This window comes from Scylla paramamosain, chromosome 39 (genome assembly GCF_035594125.1).
Source record: "Scylla paramamosain isolate STU-SP2022 chromosome 39, ASM3559412v1, whole genome shotgun sequence".
Taxonomy (NCBI): Eukaryota; Metazoa; Arthropoda; class Malacostraca; order Decapoda; family Portunidae; genus Scylla; species Scylla paramamosain.
The window spans coordinates 13,374,260-13,391,603 of NC_087189.1; the positions used below are offsets into that span (position 1 = coordinate 13,374,260).

At 40.5% G+C, this 17,344-nt stretch overlaps 1 protein-coding gene across 2 annotated transcripts; it reads right to left on the reverse strand.

The window, feature by feature from the left end:
* Window positions 1–1,524: 1,524 nt before the first annotated feature.
* On the reverse strand, window positions 1,525–16,748 carry LOC135092234 (zinc finger protein with KRAB and SCAN domains 8-like). 2 transcript variants are annotated; one of them, XM_063990597.1, is made up of 14 exons: window positions 16,594–16,748; window positions 15,333–15,410; window positions 14,671–14,823; window positions 13,136–13,307; window positions 12,215–12,310; window positions 11,397–11,684; window positions 9,720–10,030; window positions 8,968–9,034; window positions 7,027–7,253; window positions 5,508–5,652; window positions 5,157–5,275; window positions 3,780–3,937; window positions 3,142–3,325; window positions 1,525–2,829 (listed from the first exon to the last, which is right to left on the reverse strand). In XM_063990597.1, exons 1-14 carry the CDS (start codon window positions 16,669–16,671, stop codon window positions 2,650–2,652), a joined length of 2,256 nt encoding a protein of 751 aa, XP_063846667.1. In that variant the 5' UTR covers window positions 16,672–16,748; the 3' UTR covers window positions 1,525–2,649. The 2 variants fall into 2 exon arrangements, with proteins under 2 accessions (XP_063846667.1, XP_063846668.1); XM_063990598.1 differs by lacking the exon at window positions 14,671–14,823.
* Window positions 16,749–17,344: the final 596 nt, after the last annotated feature.

Below are 17,344 nucleotides of genomic sequence, written 5' to 3' on the forward strand. Positions count from 1 at the left end.
CTATTCACCCCGTTTTCTTTATACAAACTTTTTTTTTCTCTTCTTTTCTTTTTCTTTTATTTTTTACAACGGTCTGAGCGTCAACAAAGAATGACCGTGGCAGCAAAATGGTCTAATGATATATCGGAGCGTGGCACCAGGGATAAAAATGCGTAAATGTAAGTTAATAGTCACTTCCTAGCGGCGGTGACACACTGCAATAAAGCTGCCACGAAGGGGCCTCTGACTCACCAGCCTCTCTTCCTCGGGCGCACCTCCTTCCGCCCTCTCTGTGCCTCTTATATATGACCGGATTCTGAAACACCCCCATTCTGCACCTTCACGTGTTTTTAAGGACGTATTTAGTTTTAGGGACTGATTTACAAGATTACCATATTATTAACAGAAGAAACAGTCTTGAGAACTTGGCTGATCATCTCTGTGGCCTTTGAAAATAGTCGAGGTGAGAGAGCAAAGCGTTTCTGAATACGAACATCACCACCACCACCGCCACTATCATTACGTATTCAAATACTCTTGACTCTCACCACGACTATTTTCAAGTGCCACATAGATGATTAGCCGGGTTCCGAAGACTATTTCTCCCGTTAATTGTGCAGAAATATTGTTAATCTGTCACTGGAACCGTAAAAACACTCTTAAAACACGTGTAGCTTCAAGCCTTTTGAAAGAAGTGGAGTTGCGGCGCAGAGGTATTCAAAATATGGTCTTGTGTCTCGTGCAGCTGCTTATGCCTCACTTTCCCCTCACACCTGCTGCCAATACATCACTCTATTTGGCACCTTATCACTCTATTTGTTGTTACTGTTGTTGTTGTTGTTGTTTTAAAGTCAACCTTTCCCGCATCACGTCTTTCTCCCGTCATTGTTTATATTTTCTTCCTTTCTTCTTATTTTGTTTCTTCCTTTCTTATTCATCTCACTCTATCTGGCGTCTTATCATTCTATTTGTTGTTTTTTTTTCACAAGTCGTTTCTCTCTCTCTCTCTCTCTCTCTCTCTCTCTCTCTCTCTCTCTCTCTCGTCCTTGTTTTCATGTTTCTTTCCTCTTATTCTCTCTCTCTCTCTCTCTCTCTCTCTCTCTCTCGTCCTTGTTTTCTTCTCTCTCTCTCTCTCTCTCAAATCGCGAGTGTACGGTCCCTCACGTTTTTCATGAATGTTAACAAGTGCTTCTCATTTCAGCAAGAAACATTGCAATAACCAAATATATATAATGAGATGAAACACATTATGTAAGTACCAAACCACGTAGAAACTGCCAATAATGAAATGTTATATTGACTTTCCACCACTAAACAATAATAATGACAAAAAAAAAAAGTTAGAATATAAATAGTGAAATGAAACAGCTGTTATTTAACTACCAAATTTCACCGAAAACTATACAAAAATAAATAAATAAATAAATAAAGTAAAATAAGTAAATTGACCAAAACAAAAACTAATGACATAAACAGACCAAGGGAGACTAGACTAAACATCCATCAAAATAAATCCCAATGAAGTGTAGGCATTGACACAACAAATTCATAACGAACGCCACCATAATTTATTAACTTACATCAAGTTGGCTTTCAAAATTATAGAAAACTCTCTCTTTATAACTCTTGTACATAACAAATGACTTGATAGGGCATGGAAAGTTTGGCTGGGAAGGGTTGAGGTGCGTGAGTGTGTGGGGGAGTGAGTGTGTGTGAGATGTGGCAGTGGAAGGCTGGCTGAGTGTGGTGTGTGAGTGAGTAGGTGTGGTGGGAGGCTGAGTCTGTGTGGGGGACTCAGAAAGACTGACAGCCAACACCAGCTTCAATTGTCAAGATCCTCAGCATTCACTATAAGGACGAGAGCTGACTGCCGGTCCTCCTCCTCCTCAGGGTGAAGATCGACTCTCCCTGGGGCCACCTCCACTGCTCCTCCCCTGCCCACCACCTGCACCTCCTCTTCCTCCTCCTCCTCCTCCTCCCCATCTTGCGTGGTGATGACGAAGGTTTCCCCACTGTCACCATTACTCCCCTGACTCATCAAGGAGTAGACATTGCTGGTGATCTTGTTAATGGTGACCTCTGGCGCCTCTTCCCCCCCTCACTGTCTGCCGCAGGAGGAGATTAGCGTCCAGCACCCCGTCAGGAAAGTGGATGACCTGGCCGGTGGGGTCAAAGATGTATCCTTCAGGCAGCACAAGATTGGAGCATTGAGGTGAAGGGTCATCCACAGGTTCATTGGAGGCAATCACCTGGATGGACTCCGGGAAACATTTCTGGAAGCCTTTCTCCCCAGTGGCCATGTTGGAAGGCTTATTTTTACCAGCCAGTGCCCCACCGAGACTTCCAACCAGTTCCCTCACCTCTATGACCTTCCCAGCGCTGCTCTCTGCCTCCTCCTTCACCCTCTCCTCTTTAGACCTTGTGCTAAGTTCAAGTGCTGATTCTAGGGTGGTAATACTCCCTGCTACCTCCTCCTTTGGCACTTTAACACCCATAACATCACCCACTTCACCCTTCACCTCCCTGCGCTCACTACCCCACGCTGCCTCCTCCTCCCCAATCAGAGACACGTCCCAGGGAATTATCATGACACAGCCACCGTCGTCAGGTTGCGTTAAAAGGTACTGGCTCTCACCAAGGTTGGCCAGCCCATCTTCTATATACACTTGGTCATCTATGAGAGGCTCCATGCCCCCGCCGCTGCCCCCCCGCCCCACCAGACACAGCATAGAGGGTCATCTTGCCGTCCTCTCCCCCGCTGCATAGTGACGACAGCGCCTTGGGTCCTCCTGCTGGCTTTCTGGATGTGCGTCTCTTCTTTCGGTTCAGTTGGTCTTGAATGTACTGTGCCTGTGAAGTGATTTAATTAGAAGTAGTAGTAGTAGTAGTAGTAGTAGTAGTAGTAGTAGTGACATTATGATTAAACTGCACTGAAAATTATTAGCAAGTGAAAATGAGTGAATGAAAACAAAGAACAAGTGAAAAAGCAATGAAATAATTTAGGTAGAGAGAGAGAGAGAGAGAGAGAGAGACAGAGACAGAGAGAGAGAGAGAGAGAGAGAGAGAGAGAGAGAGAGAGAGAGAGAGAGAGAGAGAGAGAGAGAGAGAGAGAGAGAGAGAGAGAGAGAGAGAAACATCACCATTCACTCCCACACCTCCTACCTTTGCTTCCTTCTCCTTTTTCACCTGCTGCACCAATTTGTCCAGAGAGAGGGACTGTCCCGTGTATTCCTCCAGGGTGGGCAGGAGTCGCTGGGCCACCTCCCTTCCCTCCTCACTCAGCTTCCTCATCTCCCTGTCATCCACCGGCTCCACCTCAGCCACGTTCCGACTCACACGCAGGCAGCTGTGGCCAGAACAGAGGGGTTTGCTATGAGATGGAGGGATAAATAAGTGTTGTGTTGGGAGATTATTGATCGCGTGTATATGTGTGTGTTTAATTGGTCTTGAAAGTTAGGTTGGGTTTGTAGTAGTAGCAGTAGTAGTAGTAGTAGGGACTGGCACCTTAGTGAGCCTTTTTTTTTCACTCTTAGTTGCCCTTGGCCAGTGCCCCTCTAACATTAAAAATAAATAAATAAAAAATAAATAAATAAATAAAATAAACAAACGAAAAATAAATAAAAAAACACCACAAGCACCATAAGCAAACAAACAAAAAAATGACAAAAAAAATAGTACACATCACTACAAAACAAAACAAAACAAAAACAAACAAGCAAACAATAAATAAATAAACAAATAAATAAACAAACAAACAAATCAATCAAATAAAAAGCACCAGTACCCATCAAAACACTCACTCCTTATAAGAGAAGCTGACTTTCTCATGAATCTGCCTGATGTGCTTGATAAGGTTCCCCTGAGTGTTGCAGGTGAACAAGCAGAAGCAGCAGCGGTACGGCTTCTCTCCTGTGTGAACCCTGACGTGCCTCTGCAGGTGGTGGTACGTTGGGAAGGTCTGCAATACATGGGGATGCTGGGTGGTGGTGGTGGTGGTGGTGGTGGTGGTGGTGGTGGTGGTGATGGTGGATATGATATAATATGGAGAGAGAGAGAGAGAGAGAGAGAGAGAGAGAGAGAGAGAGAGAGAGAGAGAGAGAGAGAGAGAGAGAGAGAGAGAGAGAGAGAGAGAGAGAGAGAGAGAGAGAGAGAGAGAGAGAGAGAGAGAGAGAGAGAATAAAACACCATAAAAACAGTAAATACAAGAAACAAAACAAAGAAAAACTAAATAAAAGAGAAAATATGCAACAAATTACAAAAAAAAATTATTATACCAAAAAAAAAACAGAACCAAAAAGAAAACACACACACAGACACACACACGCACACACACACTCCTGCCTTCACTGTACGGGGATCAGGGGAAGAGAAAGTACTCCTGCTCTTTCTGTTTCACTGTACGGAATCAGCCACACACCTCGGACATAACAAACAGTAATAAAAAAGAAGAGACAAATTAGAAAGAAAACTTGTGACGAATTGCAATAAATAAAGACAAAAGGCAAAAAGAGTAAATTAAAGACGACCACATACAACTATAACCAGACAATGCAGAGCCAATATGAGAAGATAAAATGAAGTAAATCACATCAAACATTAACAATTACATACCAAGACAATGCAAGACCAGTGAGAGAGAGAAAAAATCAAATAAATCATAGAAAAACTTGCATTTATAAAAAGCCACAACAACACAAGACTAATGAAAAAGTAAAACAATCTCTAATTCTTATGAACCAAAACAATACAAGTGAGAAAGAGAAAATAAAGCAAAGTAGATGACAGGAAACTTGATAAATTAGAACCCCACATCAATGCAGAACTAATAAGAAATTAACACAGCCTCTAATTGTTATGAATCAAAGCAATACAAGATCAGTGAGAGAGAAAGTAAGGTAGACTGAAAGCAAACTTGATATATTAGAAGCCACAGCAATACAGGATCAATATATACAAACATACACATACCAACTCTCTCTCTCTCTCTCTCTCTCTCTCTCTCTCTCTCTCTCTCTCTCTCTCTCTCTCTCTCTCTCTCTGTCTCTCCCCAAAAAGTGAGGTAAAAGTGTAAAGTAAAACACAGCAAACTTAATCTAACAGAAGCCACAGCAACACAGGGTCACTAAGAGAGTCACACAGCCTCTCCCCAACCCCCACAGCCTCCACCACCTCCTCACCTTGATGCAATCGGGACATTTGTGGGTTCTCGGTCCGTGCACCTGCTGTTTGTGCACCACCAGACGGTTCTTCAGGATAAACTTCTTGCCACACTCATCACACTCAAACGGCTTTGCTCCTGAGGGATGTTGAAGGCTTTGCAATGAGTGATACATAGAGGTACATTGAGGTGGTCTGGATGTGATAGGGTGAAAGACATAAGATGATTATCACCACCATATGTCATGTTAATCTTTATAAACATCTGCAGGAAAGTTATGGGTGAAAAGAATACATTTTTTGCAATTTCTACACAGTTTAGAGATTGGATGTGGCTGCAGAGCAAGTAAAGGTGTCTCTGGTACACTTACCCACGTGCGAGAACAGGTGAGTCTTCAGGTTACGTTTGCTCCTGAAGGTGACGCCGCAGATGGGACACGCAATGACAGGCCGCACTCCATTGTGGCTCAGCAGGTGTTTACGCATGGTCTGTCGTCTGTTGGTCACGTAGCCACACTGAGGAAGCATACAAATAGCTGTCAGGGAAGTATATGGGTTTGCAAGCATTGTTTTACAGCAGTTTCCTCTTTTTTTTGCACTGTTGCGATTTGAACTGAGAGTGAAGGAAGTACATGGGTGTGCAAGCATTGTTTTACAGCGGATTCCTCTTTTTTTTGCATTGTTGTGATTTGAGCTGAGAGTGAATGAAGTATATGGGTTTGGATGCATTATTCTAGTTTATTCTTTTCTTTTTTTTTCCCCCTTCCCATGACTTACACTAAAAAAAGGAGTTATATAGATCTGGGCATTTTTTTCTTTTTTTCTTTACCTTCCTGTGGCTTGAACTAAAACAGAGAAGGAATTATATAGATCAGGGCATACATTTTTTTCCTACCTATGACTTGAACTATGTGAGAAGGAATTAAATAAATCTGGGTATAACTAATTTTTTTTTTGTTTTGCCTTCCTGTGATTTGAACTAAAAGAGAGAAGGAATAAGATAGATCTGGACATAATAAACTTTTTTTTTTTGTTCCTGTGACTTCAACTAAAAAGAGAGAAGAAACTGAATAGATCTGGGAATAATTTTTTTCTGCCTTCTTGACTTGAACTAAAAGAGAGAAGAAATTAAACAGATCTGGACCTAACAATTTTTTTTTTTTCGCCTTCCTGTGACTTGAAAATGAATTAAATACATCCAGCTATAACTTTTTTTTTCTGCTTCCCTGTGACTTGAACTATAGGAGTGAAAGAATTATATGGATCCAGCCACATAACTGATACCAATTCCATTTTTCATTTTCCTGTGATGTGAATTGAAAGAGAGAACAAATTATATATCTGGACATATTATTGATGATGATGATGGTGATAGTAATGATAAGTGTCTGTATATGTGTGTTTGTTGGTCATGCAGACACACCAGGTAAAAAAATAAATAAATAAAAGATGGGATGAGGAAAGTATTTAGATCAATATAGGACAGACCGTTTATGAAATGTTTACAGTCATACCCAGCAAGATTAAGACAATTTCTGGCCTTCATGAGAGAGGAAGAGATGAAGGGAGAGAAAGAAGGGAGAGAAACAGGAAAGGTAAGACAACACAATGGGAAGTAAGAAGGCGAAAGAAAAAGTATAAAAGAGAAAGAAAAGAATTAAGGAGTTAGTAAAAATGAATAAAGCAAAGAGTAAGCAAACACACACACACACACACACACACACATTTTTTAAGATAAACATGACAAATTAACTTTAAAAGACATGACATTACAAGCCTAACACAATTCTGCAAAAATACTATTAGGTAAACACACACACACACACACACACACACACACACACACACACACACACACACACACACACACACACACACACACACACTCACCTGCGCACACTTAAGCCTGCGTGTGCAAGTGTGTACGTATTCTATGTGCTCCCTCAGACTGGTGTCACGCGAGAATGTGTTGCCACAGATCTCACAGATGTACAACTGAGCGTCCGAGTGTTTGTACGAGTGTCGGAACAACTCAATCTTGGACGCCGCTGTGAAGTCACACTTGTCACAGCGGAATGGGAGATCTTTCTTGTCCCTGTGACGGATTTTGTGTGACTCTGCAGGGGAAGATTTTGATTCACTGACTGATTAACTGATTATTTGGCCACTTACTACAGGATAAGTCAGTGTGTTGCAGGAGTGGAATGCAGAACTGAGGAGGTTGCAGGAGTGGAGTGCAGGAGTGGAATGCAGAATACAGAACTGATAAGACAAAAAATGAGATAGTTTGGCCTTATAGTTAGAAGAGAAGACCAGGAACCAACTGAAAGAGCCTGGAGAAAATCAAGGGGAAGACAAAGAAGATGGAGGGATGGAACTGTGGTAGAATTGCAAAGGAAGATACAAGGGACAGAAATGACTGGAGGAGACCTGCACATGCCCCAACCCTCACTCCGGCAACACAGCCAAGGCAGATAATGTCAATGTGCTGCAAAAGAAGTGGAGAGAAAAAAAAAACAATTCCAATAAGCCAAAATAATGTTACAGAATAAAGGAAGGGAAGGATGTGGAAGCAGAGTGTTGTTGCTTCACGTCACTGTGAGAGAAGGAACATAAAAACATAAAGAAATAAAGGAAGCTGCAGGAAGCCATCAGACCTACACATGGCAGTCCCTGTATGAAGCACACCTGCCTATTTCCACCTATCGTCCCCATCCATAAACTTGTACTGATCTTTTAAAGCTCCCTAATGACTCAGCACTAACAACCTAATTACTGAGTCCATTCTATTCATCTGCCACTAGTGAAAGAGTGACATGGTTGATATGGAAGGGCATTGAAGAGCATTTTATTTTTGTTTAGGGGTTGTAATATTTTCAGTTCTCATGATAGATTTTTATTGACTACAGGTGGAAGAGGGAAAAAGATTTAGTTTTTTTGGGTGGAAGGGAGTGGATAGGTTTCATGGTTCTGTGGTGGGAATGAATATGAAAGGAGTATTAGTTTTATCCTTGTGAAATATTTTATGTATCTACAAATAAAAAGTGTGGAGAGAAAGGAGGCTAATCTTGCTAATTTTGCACATAGGGGAGTGAGACGGTAACTCTGGAACTCCCTGTCTGCTTCAATATATCCTCTCTGGAGATTTCAAGACATTTATCCTCCAGTTTTGGATAATACTTATGACCTTTCTTTTGGGATTAGCACATCAGTGGGCTTTTTTTTTTTTTTTCCTTGGTCAGTGCCCCTCTTACAGAAAAAAAATTGCAGTTCTGGGATTGAAAGGATGGAAGGACATTTGAATTTTTAAAGAACGTGGCTCATGTTCTCTAACACTTCACCTCTCACATGGACAATTTTCAAAGGACACACAGGTACACAAGTTGAATTCTCACCGATGTTTCCCTCAATAGTTATGCAGAAATCTTGTTGAACTATCACTGAAACCATAAAAACACTTGAAAACCACTATGCATACCAGTAGAGCTTCATAAAAACAACCAAGACAAGACAACAAAATATTTAACTGTTCCCCAACGACACAAAACAATTAGCAGCAGCAGAAGCAATGCGTGAAGTCTTTATTAGCATCCACAAGAAAGTTACCAACAAAAAAGAATACATTTTGCAATATCTTCCCATTTCAAAGACTGGATGTGGCTGTGGAACAAGTAAAGGTGTCTCAGAGTGATTGGGAAAGGTGTACCAAGTGGCATTCATAGAGTTAAGAATATAGGAATATGGACAAGTGAAATTTTTGTAGCTGTGATGTGGAGAGTTACAGAAGGAATGGATACAGGGAAGTTTGGGAGAGAAGGGGAGTTTACTTACTTAATATAGACAAGGTGGAGTACATCTTTCCACACTGATCACATTTAAACTGGGACTTGATGTTGCTCTGGAAAAGGAAACGAAAATAAGATTATGGGTGTGCATTTTCTACTTTTGCTCTTAAGTGGTTTAAAATTATCTCTCAAAAATTTGCAAGCTAATGAAAAGAAAGGGTTATAATTTGCACTTCAGTTCTTCCATTTCTTGTTTTCATAATGAGTATCTTTTCTTACATTAATTATTCTCCATTAATTTATCTGTCTATCCATTTATTTGTCTCCTTTCTCACATCAGTTATCTTCTATCTACCTATTAATTTATCTATCTATCCTTATTTGTCTCCTTTCTCACATTATTTATCTTTTATCTATCTACTTTCTCTTCTCTGTCGGGGGCGAAGAGGCCGAGAGTGAGCCTGAATGTGAAAGTTGTGTGCCTTGTCTTGGCTAGCCCTGATATGGAGGAGACAGGCTTGTATTTGTCTATCCATCATCTATTTCATTATATTACTTAAAAAACAGGACTGAAGTTGGAATATACAAAAGTGACAAACCTGCTTCCCAATCCTCTCAGACACACACAGCAAGAGATACTGTATGTTTGTATCTCCCTATTCATTTATCTATTTCATCACATTACTTGAAGGTCAGGAGTCAAAACACACCCTATTAATCTGAGATATATGCACAGATGTACACTACTGACCTAGAATGTTTCCCAATCCCCTCAGACACACACACAAAAGCACCTACCTTCTTAGGAACACTACTGACTGACTCCAGACTATCACAGACATACACCTCCTCCTTCCCCGCCAGCTCATCGTAAACATCCAGCTCCTCTAACTTGACGTGCGGTTCGTGTGACGCGCCCTCCTCTTCCTCCTGCTCGTCCTCCTCCTCTTCCTCCTCTTCCTCCTCCTCCTGCTCCTCCTGTTCCTCAATAATGCTCTTCAGGTCAGGATTGTCAGGGATCTCAAGGTTCTTTCTTCCCTGTGGTTCTGCGTCCACTGCCTTTATGCCACTTTCCTTCAGGCAACTTTCTAGAAGGTCCAAGGCATCCACTGCAGGGAAGGGGAAGGTTAAGGTACTCTTGGCCTCCGTTGTGGTGTCATGTTCGACAAAGAGTTCATTGATAAAAGTGATTATTGTACGAAAGGTGAGATGGATAAATGGATAGATAGGTGAATGAATAAAGATTAACTAATTAGTGTATGGAAGAAGATGGATAAATAGATAGATAGGTAAATGATAAGATAAAGACTAGCTAATTAGTGTATGAAAGATGATGGATAAATGGATAGATAGATGAATGAATAGATAAAGATTAGCTAATTAGTATATGGAAATAAACAGTAAATAGATTAAAAAATAATTAGTGTATTGAAGATAGTGAATTAATTGATAAAAAAAAACTGATTAAAGTAAAGAAAGAGATATGGATAAATGGATAAACAGGTAAGTAAATAGATAAAAAAAAAAATTAATAGATAGGTGAATGAACAGATAAAAAAAAACTGATCCATGTAAGGAAAGAAATATGAATAAATGGATAAATAGATAAATGGATAGAGAGATAAAGACTAATTAGAGTATGAAAGGAAAATGTTATCAGAGAAAATATAACTCTTATCACATCCCAGCTATTTTTATTTATCTATTTACTATATTTTTCTTATCACTATAGACATCTTAAAATAAAGCAGTTCATTAGTTCATACGTATATTGATTTCTGTCTGGTTTCTAGGTTTATACTCACAAAATTCACTGGCCTTTGAGACAGAGAAGGAGAAGATGAATTGAGAAAAATAAGAAAAGAAGGAAGAAAGGAAGGAAGGAAGGAAAAACAGGTGAAAGAAACAAGAAAAGAATAAATGAAAAATGAAAGAAGGAAAAATGGAAGACAGAGAGGAAAACAATGGAATGCAATATGGAAAGGAAAAGAGGAAGAAAAGAAGAGAGGAAAAACAAGAAAAATATAAGATAAATGAGGAAAATAATTGAATGCAAGACAGGAGGGAAAAAGGAAGAAAAGAAGGAAGGAAGGAAAAGCAGAAGATAAGAGGAAAACAACAAAATGCGAGATGAAAGGAAAAAGGAAAAAAAAAGGAAGAAAAAGGAAGGAAAGCAGGAAAAACAAAACAAAAGAGGAAAACAATGAAAAAAATGCCCTGCTTTTCTATACAAATATCCACATAACATCACCTTCCTTCATTAACTTCTATGGCAACTCTTTACAAACTTGCATCACGTGTCATTGCATAAAAAAAAACAAATTAATTAAAAAGTTGACTAATATTAGCATGTGGCCTTTCAATGCTCTAATTTTCTACATAATATTTACATTAACATCAAGTTCCTTCATTAACTTCTACAATAACTCCCCCCACCCCCCATAACTGTCCCCCTAACCTAGTGAACAGACATACCTTGCTGAGCCCCCTCTAAACCAGTGTCGCCCTCAGGTTCACCCGCAGCAGGTGTGGGAGCCTCAGCACATGTGTAGGCAAGGGAATCCAACTCCGTGTCTAGTGCAGGTGTGGGAAATTCTAAACCTTCCTTTACCGGTGTAGAGAGAGTCGGGTGTGTGTTCTTCTTTGGCCGGCCTCGCTTCCTCTTTGTTGTTGAGGTGGTGGTGGTGGTGGTGGTTGAGGTGGTGGTGGTGGTTGAGGTGGTGGTGGTGGTTGAGGTGGTGGGGCTGGTGAGTTCTGGTGATTCTGTAAATGTGGTAATGGAAAGTAAGTTGTAAATGTTTGTAAATGTTGTTTGTTTTTATTGATATTCTGAATGTGGTAGTGGTGGTGGTGGTGATAGTAGTAGTAGTAGTATTAAAAGTAGTAGTAGTAGTAGTAGTAGTAGTAGTAGTAGTAGTAGTAGTAGTAGTAGTAATAGTAGTAGTAGTAGTAGTAGTAGTAGTAGTAGTAGTAGTAGTAGTAGTAGTAGTAGTAGTAGTAGTAGTAGTAGTAGTAGTAGTAGTAGTAGTAGTAGTAGTAGCAATATTAATAGAAGCAGTAACAATATTAATAGTAGTAGTAGCAATATCAATAATAGCAGTACATCTCACTCGCCCTCTTCCACTTTACAATCAGGGAACATTACACGACACACAATCATAAAGCAATCTATTGTACACCAAGCACAGAGTTGAGAAAAAAAGACATACGCTCCTAAACCTATTTCTTTTGCTCTCTCATTAATTTCTTTCCATGTTTTAATGAATGTAATACCACCATCATCACTACCATACCTTGCCTGGTCTCCTTGTCCCCTCCCTCCACCTCATCACTGCTGTAGCCAAACTCCGCCAGCTGCCTGTAGTCCACTCTCTTGGTGGAGCGGCGACCTGGGGCACAAAGGGACGTGGTGGTGGAGTGGAAGCAATGTGGAATGCAGTGTGTGATGTGAAGCAATGGTTACAGTAAAGGCTTCTGTGAGTCTATCAAACATTATGGTCATGATGCATTTTGATTGATTTTTTGCCGATATATTTCTTTATGAGTAGGCGCTATAGTCTCTCTCTCTCTCTCTCTCTCTCTCTCTCTCTCTCTCTCTCTCTCTCTCTCTCTCTCTCATACAGTAATTCTCAGCCATAATGATCTCAAAATTAAAACTTGTTATATATAAATGCTTCCTTGTTTTAATGACTTTTGACCTGATGACACAACACCTCTGTATAACTTCCAGTACACTTGACTCACTAGCAATACATATAGTCCTGACAGGTGACTCCCCAGGCCACACCCACAAGGCAGGTCAGGTCAGGTCACGTCACTCTAGGACAAGGTGGCAGTTGTGTGAACAGGTACAGCCAACACCATGAGTACCTAGTTAGTCGGGTCACTACAGTCAATGGTGGTGCTTGTAATAGTCCCCCTCAAGCCTCACTCAGGGGAATTACAGCCACAACTGAGTTACATTCTTGCAAAACTGTTCATGAATTTTGAACTTACGAACTGAAATGAGATGCACGTTTTTAACTCCTCATGTTTAATTCATCTCATCCTCTACTGACAAAAAATAGCAGTAGTAAATAGCTAAGAATCTTTTCATATTACACTCAAGTACCAAGTCATCCACACCACTGGCTGACACACACACACACACACACACACACACACACACACACACACACACACACACACACACACACACACACACACTCACTCACCCGACACAATGACATCCTCCACAGCTGACACCCTGCCTCGCTGCCTCGCCCTGCCACTGCCCCGCCTCCTCACACCACGCTGGGCTCCCTCCACTGCTCCAGGAGCCTCTGCCTCAACCCCCTCAGGAAACTTATGCTGCTGGGAAGTTTCCAAATCACTGCCATCTAGCCCCTGAGAGAGGCAACAGAGCAAATACAGGGTGTCCTTAAGTAACTCTACAGCATGTTACTCATATATGTTAATGCTGTTGTGTTGTAAAGTCATGATCTTGAATGTAACATAAATACTGGACCTGTAAAAAAAAAAAAAAAAAAAACACATGGAAGACATACAGTAAATGAAAATAATGAAATAAGTCTGTAACATAAAAAAAATCAGCCAAGAGGAATGTACAGCGACAAGCACTGCCAGCATTGTGACCACCAAACAGTGGCACTCAAGGCTGTCATAAACCGAGGACTCCCTGTCAGAATATGATGACATCCACTGTACATTGTCCCACCATGCAGAAATATACATAAAACAATCAAACTGAATTTCAAGACACTTATCCTCCAGTTTTGAATGACACTTCTGATCTTTCTTTTGAGACTGGCACCTCAGTGTTTTTTTTTTTTTTTATCTTTTTGCTGCTGTTAGTCAGTGTCCCCTCTTAGATAAAAAACTCTAACTATACATAAGCCAATCAAGTTAAAATAAACACTAAAACTGATCCATAAATTCAACATCCAACAGAAACCTCTTTACTTTTATAAGCAGCCCAGGGCATCGGAAAAACAATACTGAAAATTCTTCACAAACCGATAAATTGAGGAAAATATTTGAGATTACGTCAGAGCAACAACAAATCTTTAGCTCATAAGTAAAGAGAACAAATTGAATTACTGTACTTCCCAGCATAGAAGGAGCAGTGTTTTCTCTAAAGTAAGTCTAAGGAAACTATCATTGTTCATATCTCTGGACTTTCACACCTCCATTGTTTATAAGTCAGGGAGTGGTCTGCACATACTCTCTGCTGCACTGAGAAGAATAAATGACAAATAATATATACAGCCATCATTTCCCATGGTTTCAGTTTCCATGGCTTCACTTTTACATAGATTGTTGCCTGCTTCTGTATTTCCTCATTCCTATGACTTGAACACTTTCAGGAGGGAGATTTCAAGACGTCCTTTAATTTTTGACAGGTGCTTTTGACTGTTTGGAGACCAGCACCTCAGTAGGACTTTTTTCTTATAGTTTTGTTGCCCTTGGCTGATGCCCCTCTTACATAAAAAAAAGATAAATAAATAAACACAAATTCAAATAATTCAGGAGGCGACGAGAGGTAACACTTGTTTTCTTTACTTTTTTTACTTAACAGATAAATAAAGTGTTTGTTTTTCTTTACTTACACAAGGTTTTCCAGGAGTTCAGGGATGTTCTTAACTTCCCATGAATTTCCCTTATCACTGTGTGTCTGCTACCTCACCTGGATAACGAACGGTGACTACACTAAAAATTCTCATCCACTATGCATACAAAACCAAATTACCTCCGTGGGTTCGTCACGGAAGGGGGACCCAGTGCATGATGGGGGGAAGGGGGAGGAGGGGACAGAAGGGGAGGGGGTAATGGCAGTTCCCCTCCCACGTCCTCTACCTCTCCCTCTCCCTCTTCCTCTTCCTCTTGACTGTGGAAGGGATACCTGGGATGAAATGTAAGAGAGATGCATTACTGGGAAAACTCTGACCTGGTATGGCATGGAAAAAGAAGAAAAATAAAAGAAAAAAGGAAAATTGGTGATAATCTTCAGTTAAATAAGAACTGATACACATAATCAGAGATGTATTACTGGAAAAACTCCAACCTGGTGAAAGAGATAAAATGAAAAACAAGGAAGAAAAGAAAAAACTGTAGTATTTTGATGGCATACTAGTGATAACCCTCACACACACACACACACACACACACATATACACAGTTTTTCATTCATTTGCACCCCTTACACATATGCCAGATTAGAATTTCCTCAGTTAAACATACTCAATATTTTCTGTTCCTTTTCTGTAGCCAATGAAAGACCAACGCTCAATCACTAATATCCTTGCTATTACTCTAGTCATCCTGCATTTGAGACCATTATATTAAGCCCTACACATGGCACTGTTCTTTGGTTCTCATGAGTGACCTAAAACTGACACCCTTTTCCCTCACCTTCTGTGAGAGTTTCCTGAGAGCTTGAAGGCGAACATCGTTGGGTAGTGTCTCGAGTTTGGTGAGGAGGTTGTCAATCTGTGAAGGGAAAAAGTAGGGAATTCAACATAGTCTTTATCACATATTGTCTCGTTATGCACCAGGCCTCACATGTAACTGAAGCAAAGTGGTGGTGGTGGTGGTGGTGGTGACTTGCGCGTACTGTGGTTTGTGTGTTGTTGTCTGTGTCGAGCCAAGGGGCAGTCTGACTCTGTTGTAGGGATTCAGTGATTGAATTTAAGAAGAGACAGGGTAAATATCAAGAGTTGCATGGCCTATTTCCTTCCGAGGCAGTATTTGGCTCTACTCTAGCTTCCCCCACCCTAAAAATCCTACTTTTCCACCAGGTCCCCAACACTGTAGAAGGTAGGAACCAAAAAAAAAATAGGAAATATGGCCCTGAAACTCCTTGATATTTACCTGTGACTGAATTCCAGATAGAAAAACATTTACATATTTTCCCAGAGTTTAATCATTACCCTTGTTTTATTTCTCCAATAGATTACCACAAGTAGCGAATCTTGATGGATAAAAACAAGAAATAAAATATAATCGCAAGATCAATATTGTAGCCACCCAGCACATCTAAGTCAGATGCATTAACCCTGATGAGCCAGTATGAGCTGAGTAAATGAGTAAATGGATCAACGGTGGCTCAGTGGACATGCTAGTAGTCTGCCAGCCACACAAGAAAGATATTGGGTATTATTATATGTGCACTCCACCCACAGCAAAAAAAAATTCTCAGCCAAGTACTTTTTATCAATTTTACCGATAAGGTAGGTTTATGTTAGGTTAGGTTGTTTTTCGAATATTTTTTTGCTTGTTTCCGTGTGTAGATGTTGAGGCAGATATGTAAGGATAAAAAAAAAATAAATAAAATAAAAATTGCATCGAAAACGGTTACTGGATTCATGCAAAGCACGTCAAAATCTACCCGAAAAACGTTTCGTCTGAAAATGTTTGACGGAAGCACTTCGATAAATTTAACGAGATAAATCTAGTTAAATGGAGCCTGGTAATATAATATGGATAAATCAGTAGTGAACCCGTAAATTTTATTAGCGAGATAAGTGAGTGGAGAAGGCGAAGCATTACACACTTTCCTTCCCTCCACCGAACCATTAATATGAAAAACAGGCAGTGCAAAATTGTGGAACGTAACTAAAGATTCAGTAATGCCGTCCTTTACTTCCTCGCTGGGCCTCAACATTCCTCTCACCTCATTTAGAATATTATCCGAGTCCTGGTCCATCCTCAGGTGCGGGAGAAACACATTTTTAGACTTAATCACAGTCATGAAACGCTCCTTCAGGCAAATGGCGCCGTGTTGACATGTGTCACATCACTTTCGGTCTCGGCCCCACCTCGCCTATTTACTTCTCTCAACTAAGCACGGTTCATGATTTATATCCTAAATCTTCACTTTCTGTGCATAAAATAATATTTTGCTCGTTCGTATTTACTCCTGCAGGAAGGAAAGGGGCCAAGTAAACCACTTCGGCTTACACCATTAACATTTCCACTAATATCAATACTGTAATTTTTTTTTTTCATTCATCTACTGCCTCCTCACAAGGAGGAGGCAGTAGACTAGACACCTGCCGAAACGATAATTACTCCCAGTGAGGTCTAAAGCACTGTTCAGGGGGTGCTGTGAACTTATCATTAAACCCAGCTGTGACCTCACTGAACGTTTCCCTTTGTGTCTCACAACACAAGGGGGCAGTCACAGCCTGCCCTCTAAAGACAACTCTCTTCCTTCACACAAAACTACAAGCACCTAATAACACACACACCCTTCACTCAAAAATTTTAAAATCATCATGGTGACTCCTACACCAGCCTCGGAGTCCCCATCTGGGGAGGGGACCATAAATGTCCCCAGGTCGGACTGCCTTTCTGTCGACGACCCTAAGTGTCTTGACACCACCCTCAACTTTTTCTTCATTAACTTGTGCAACATTCGCGGT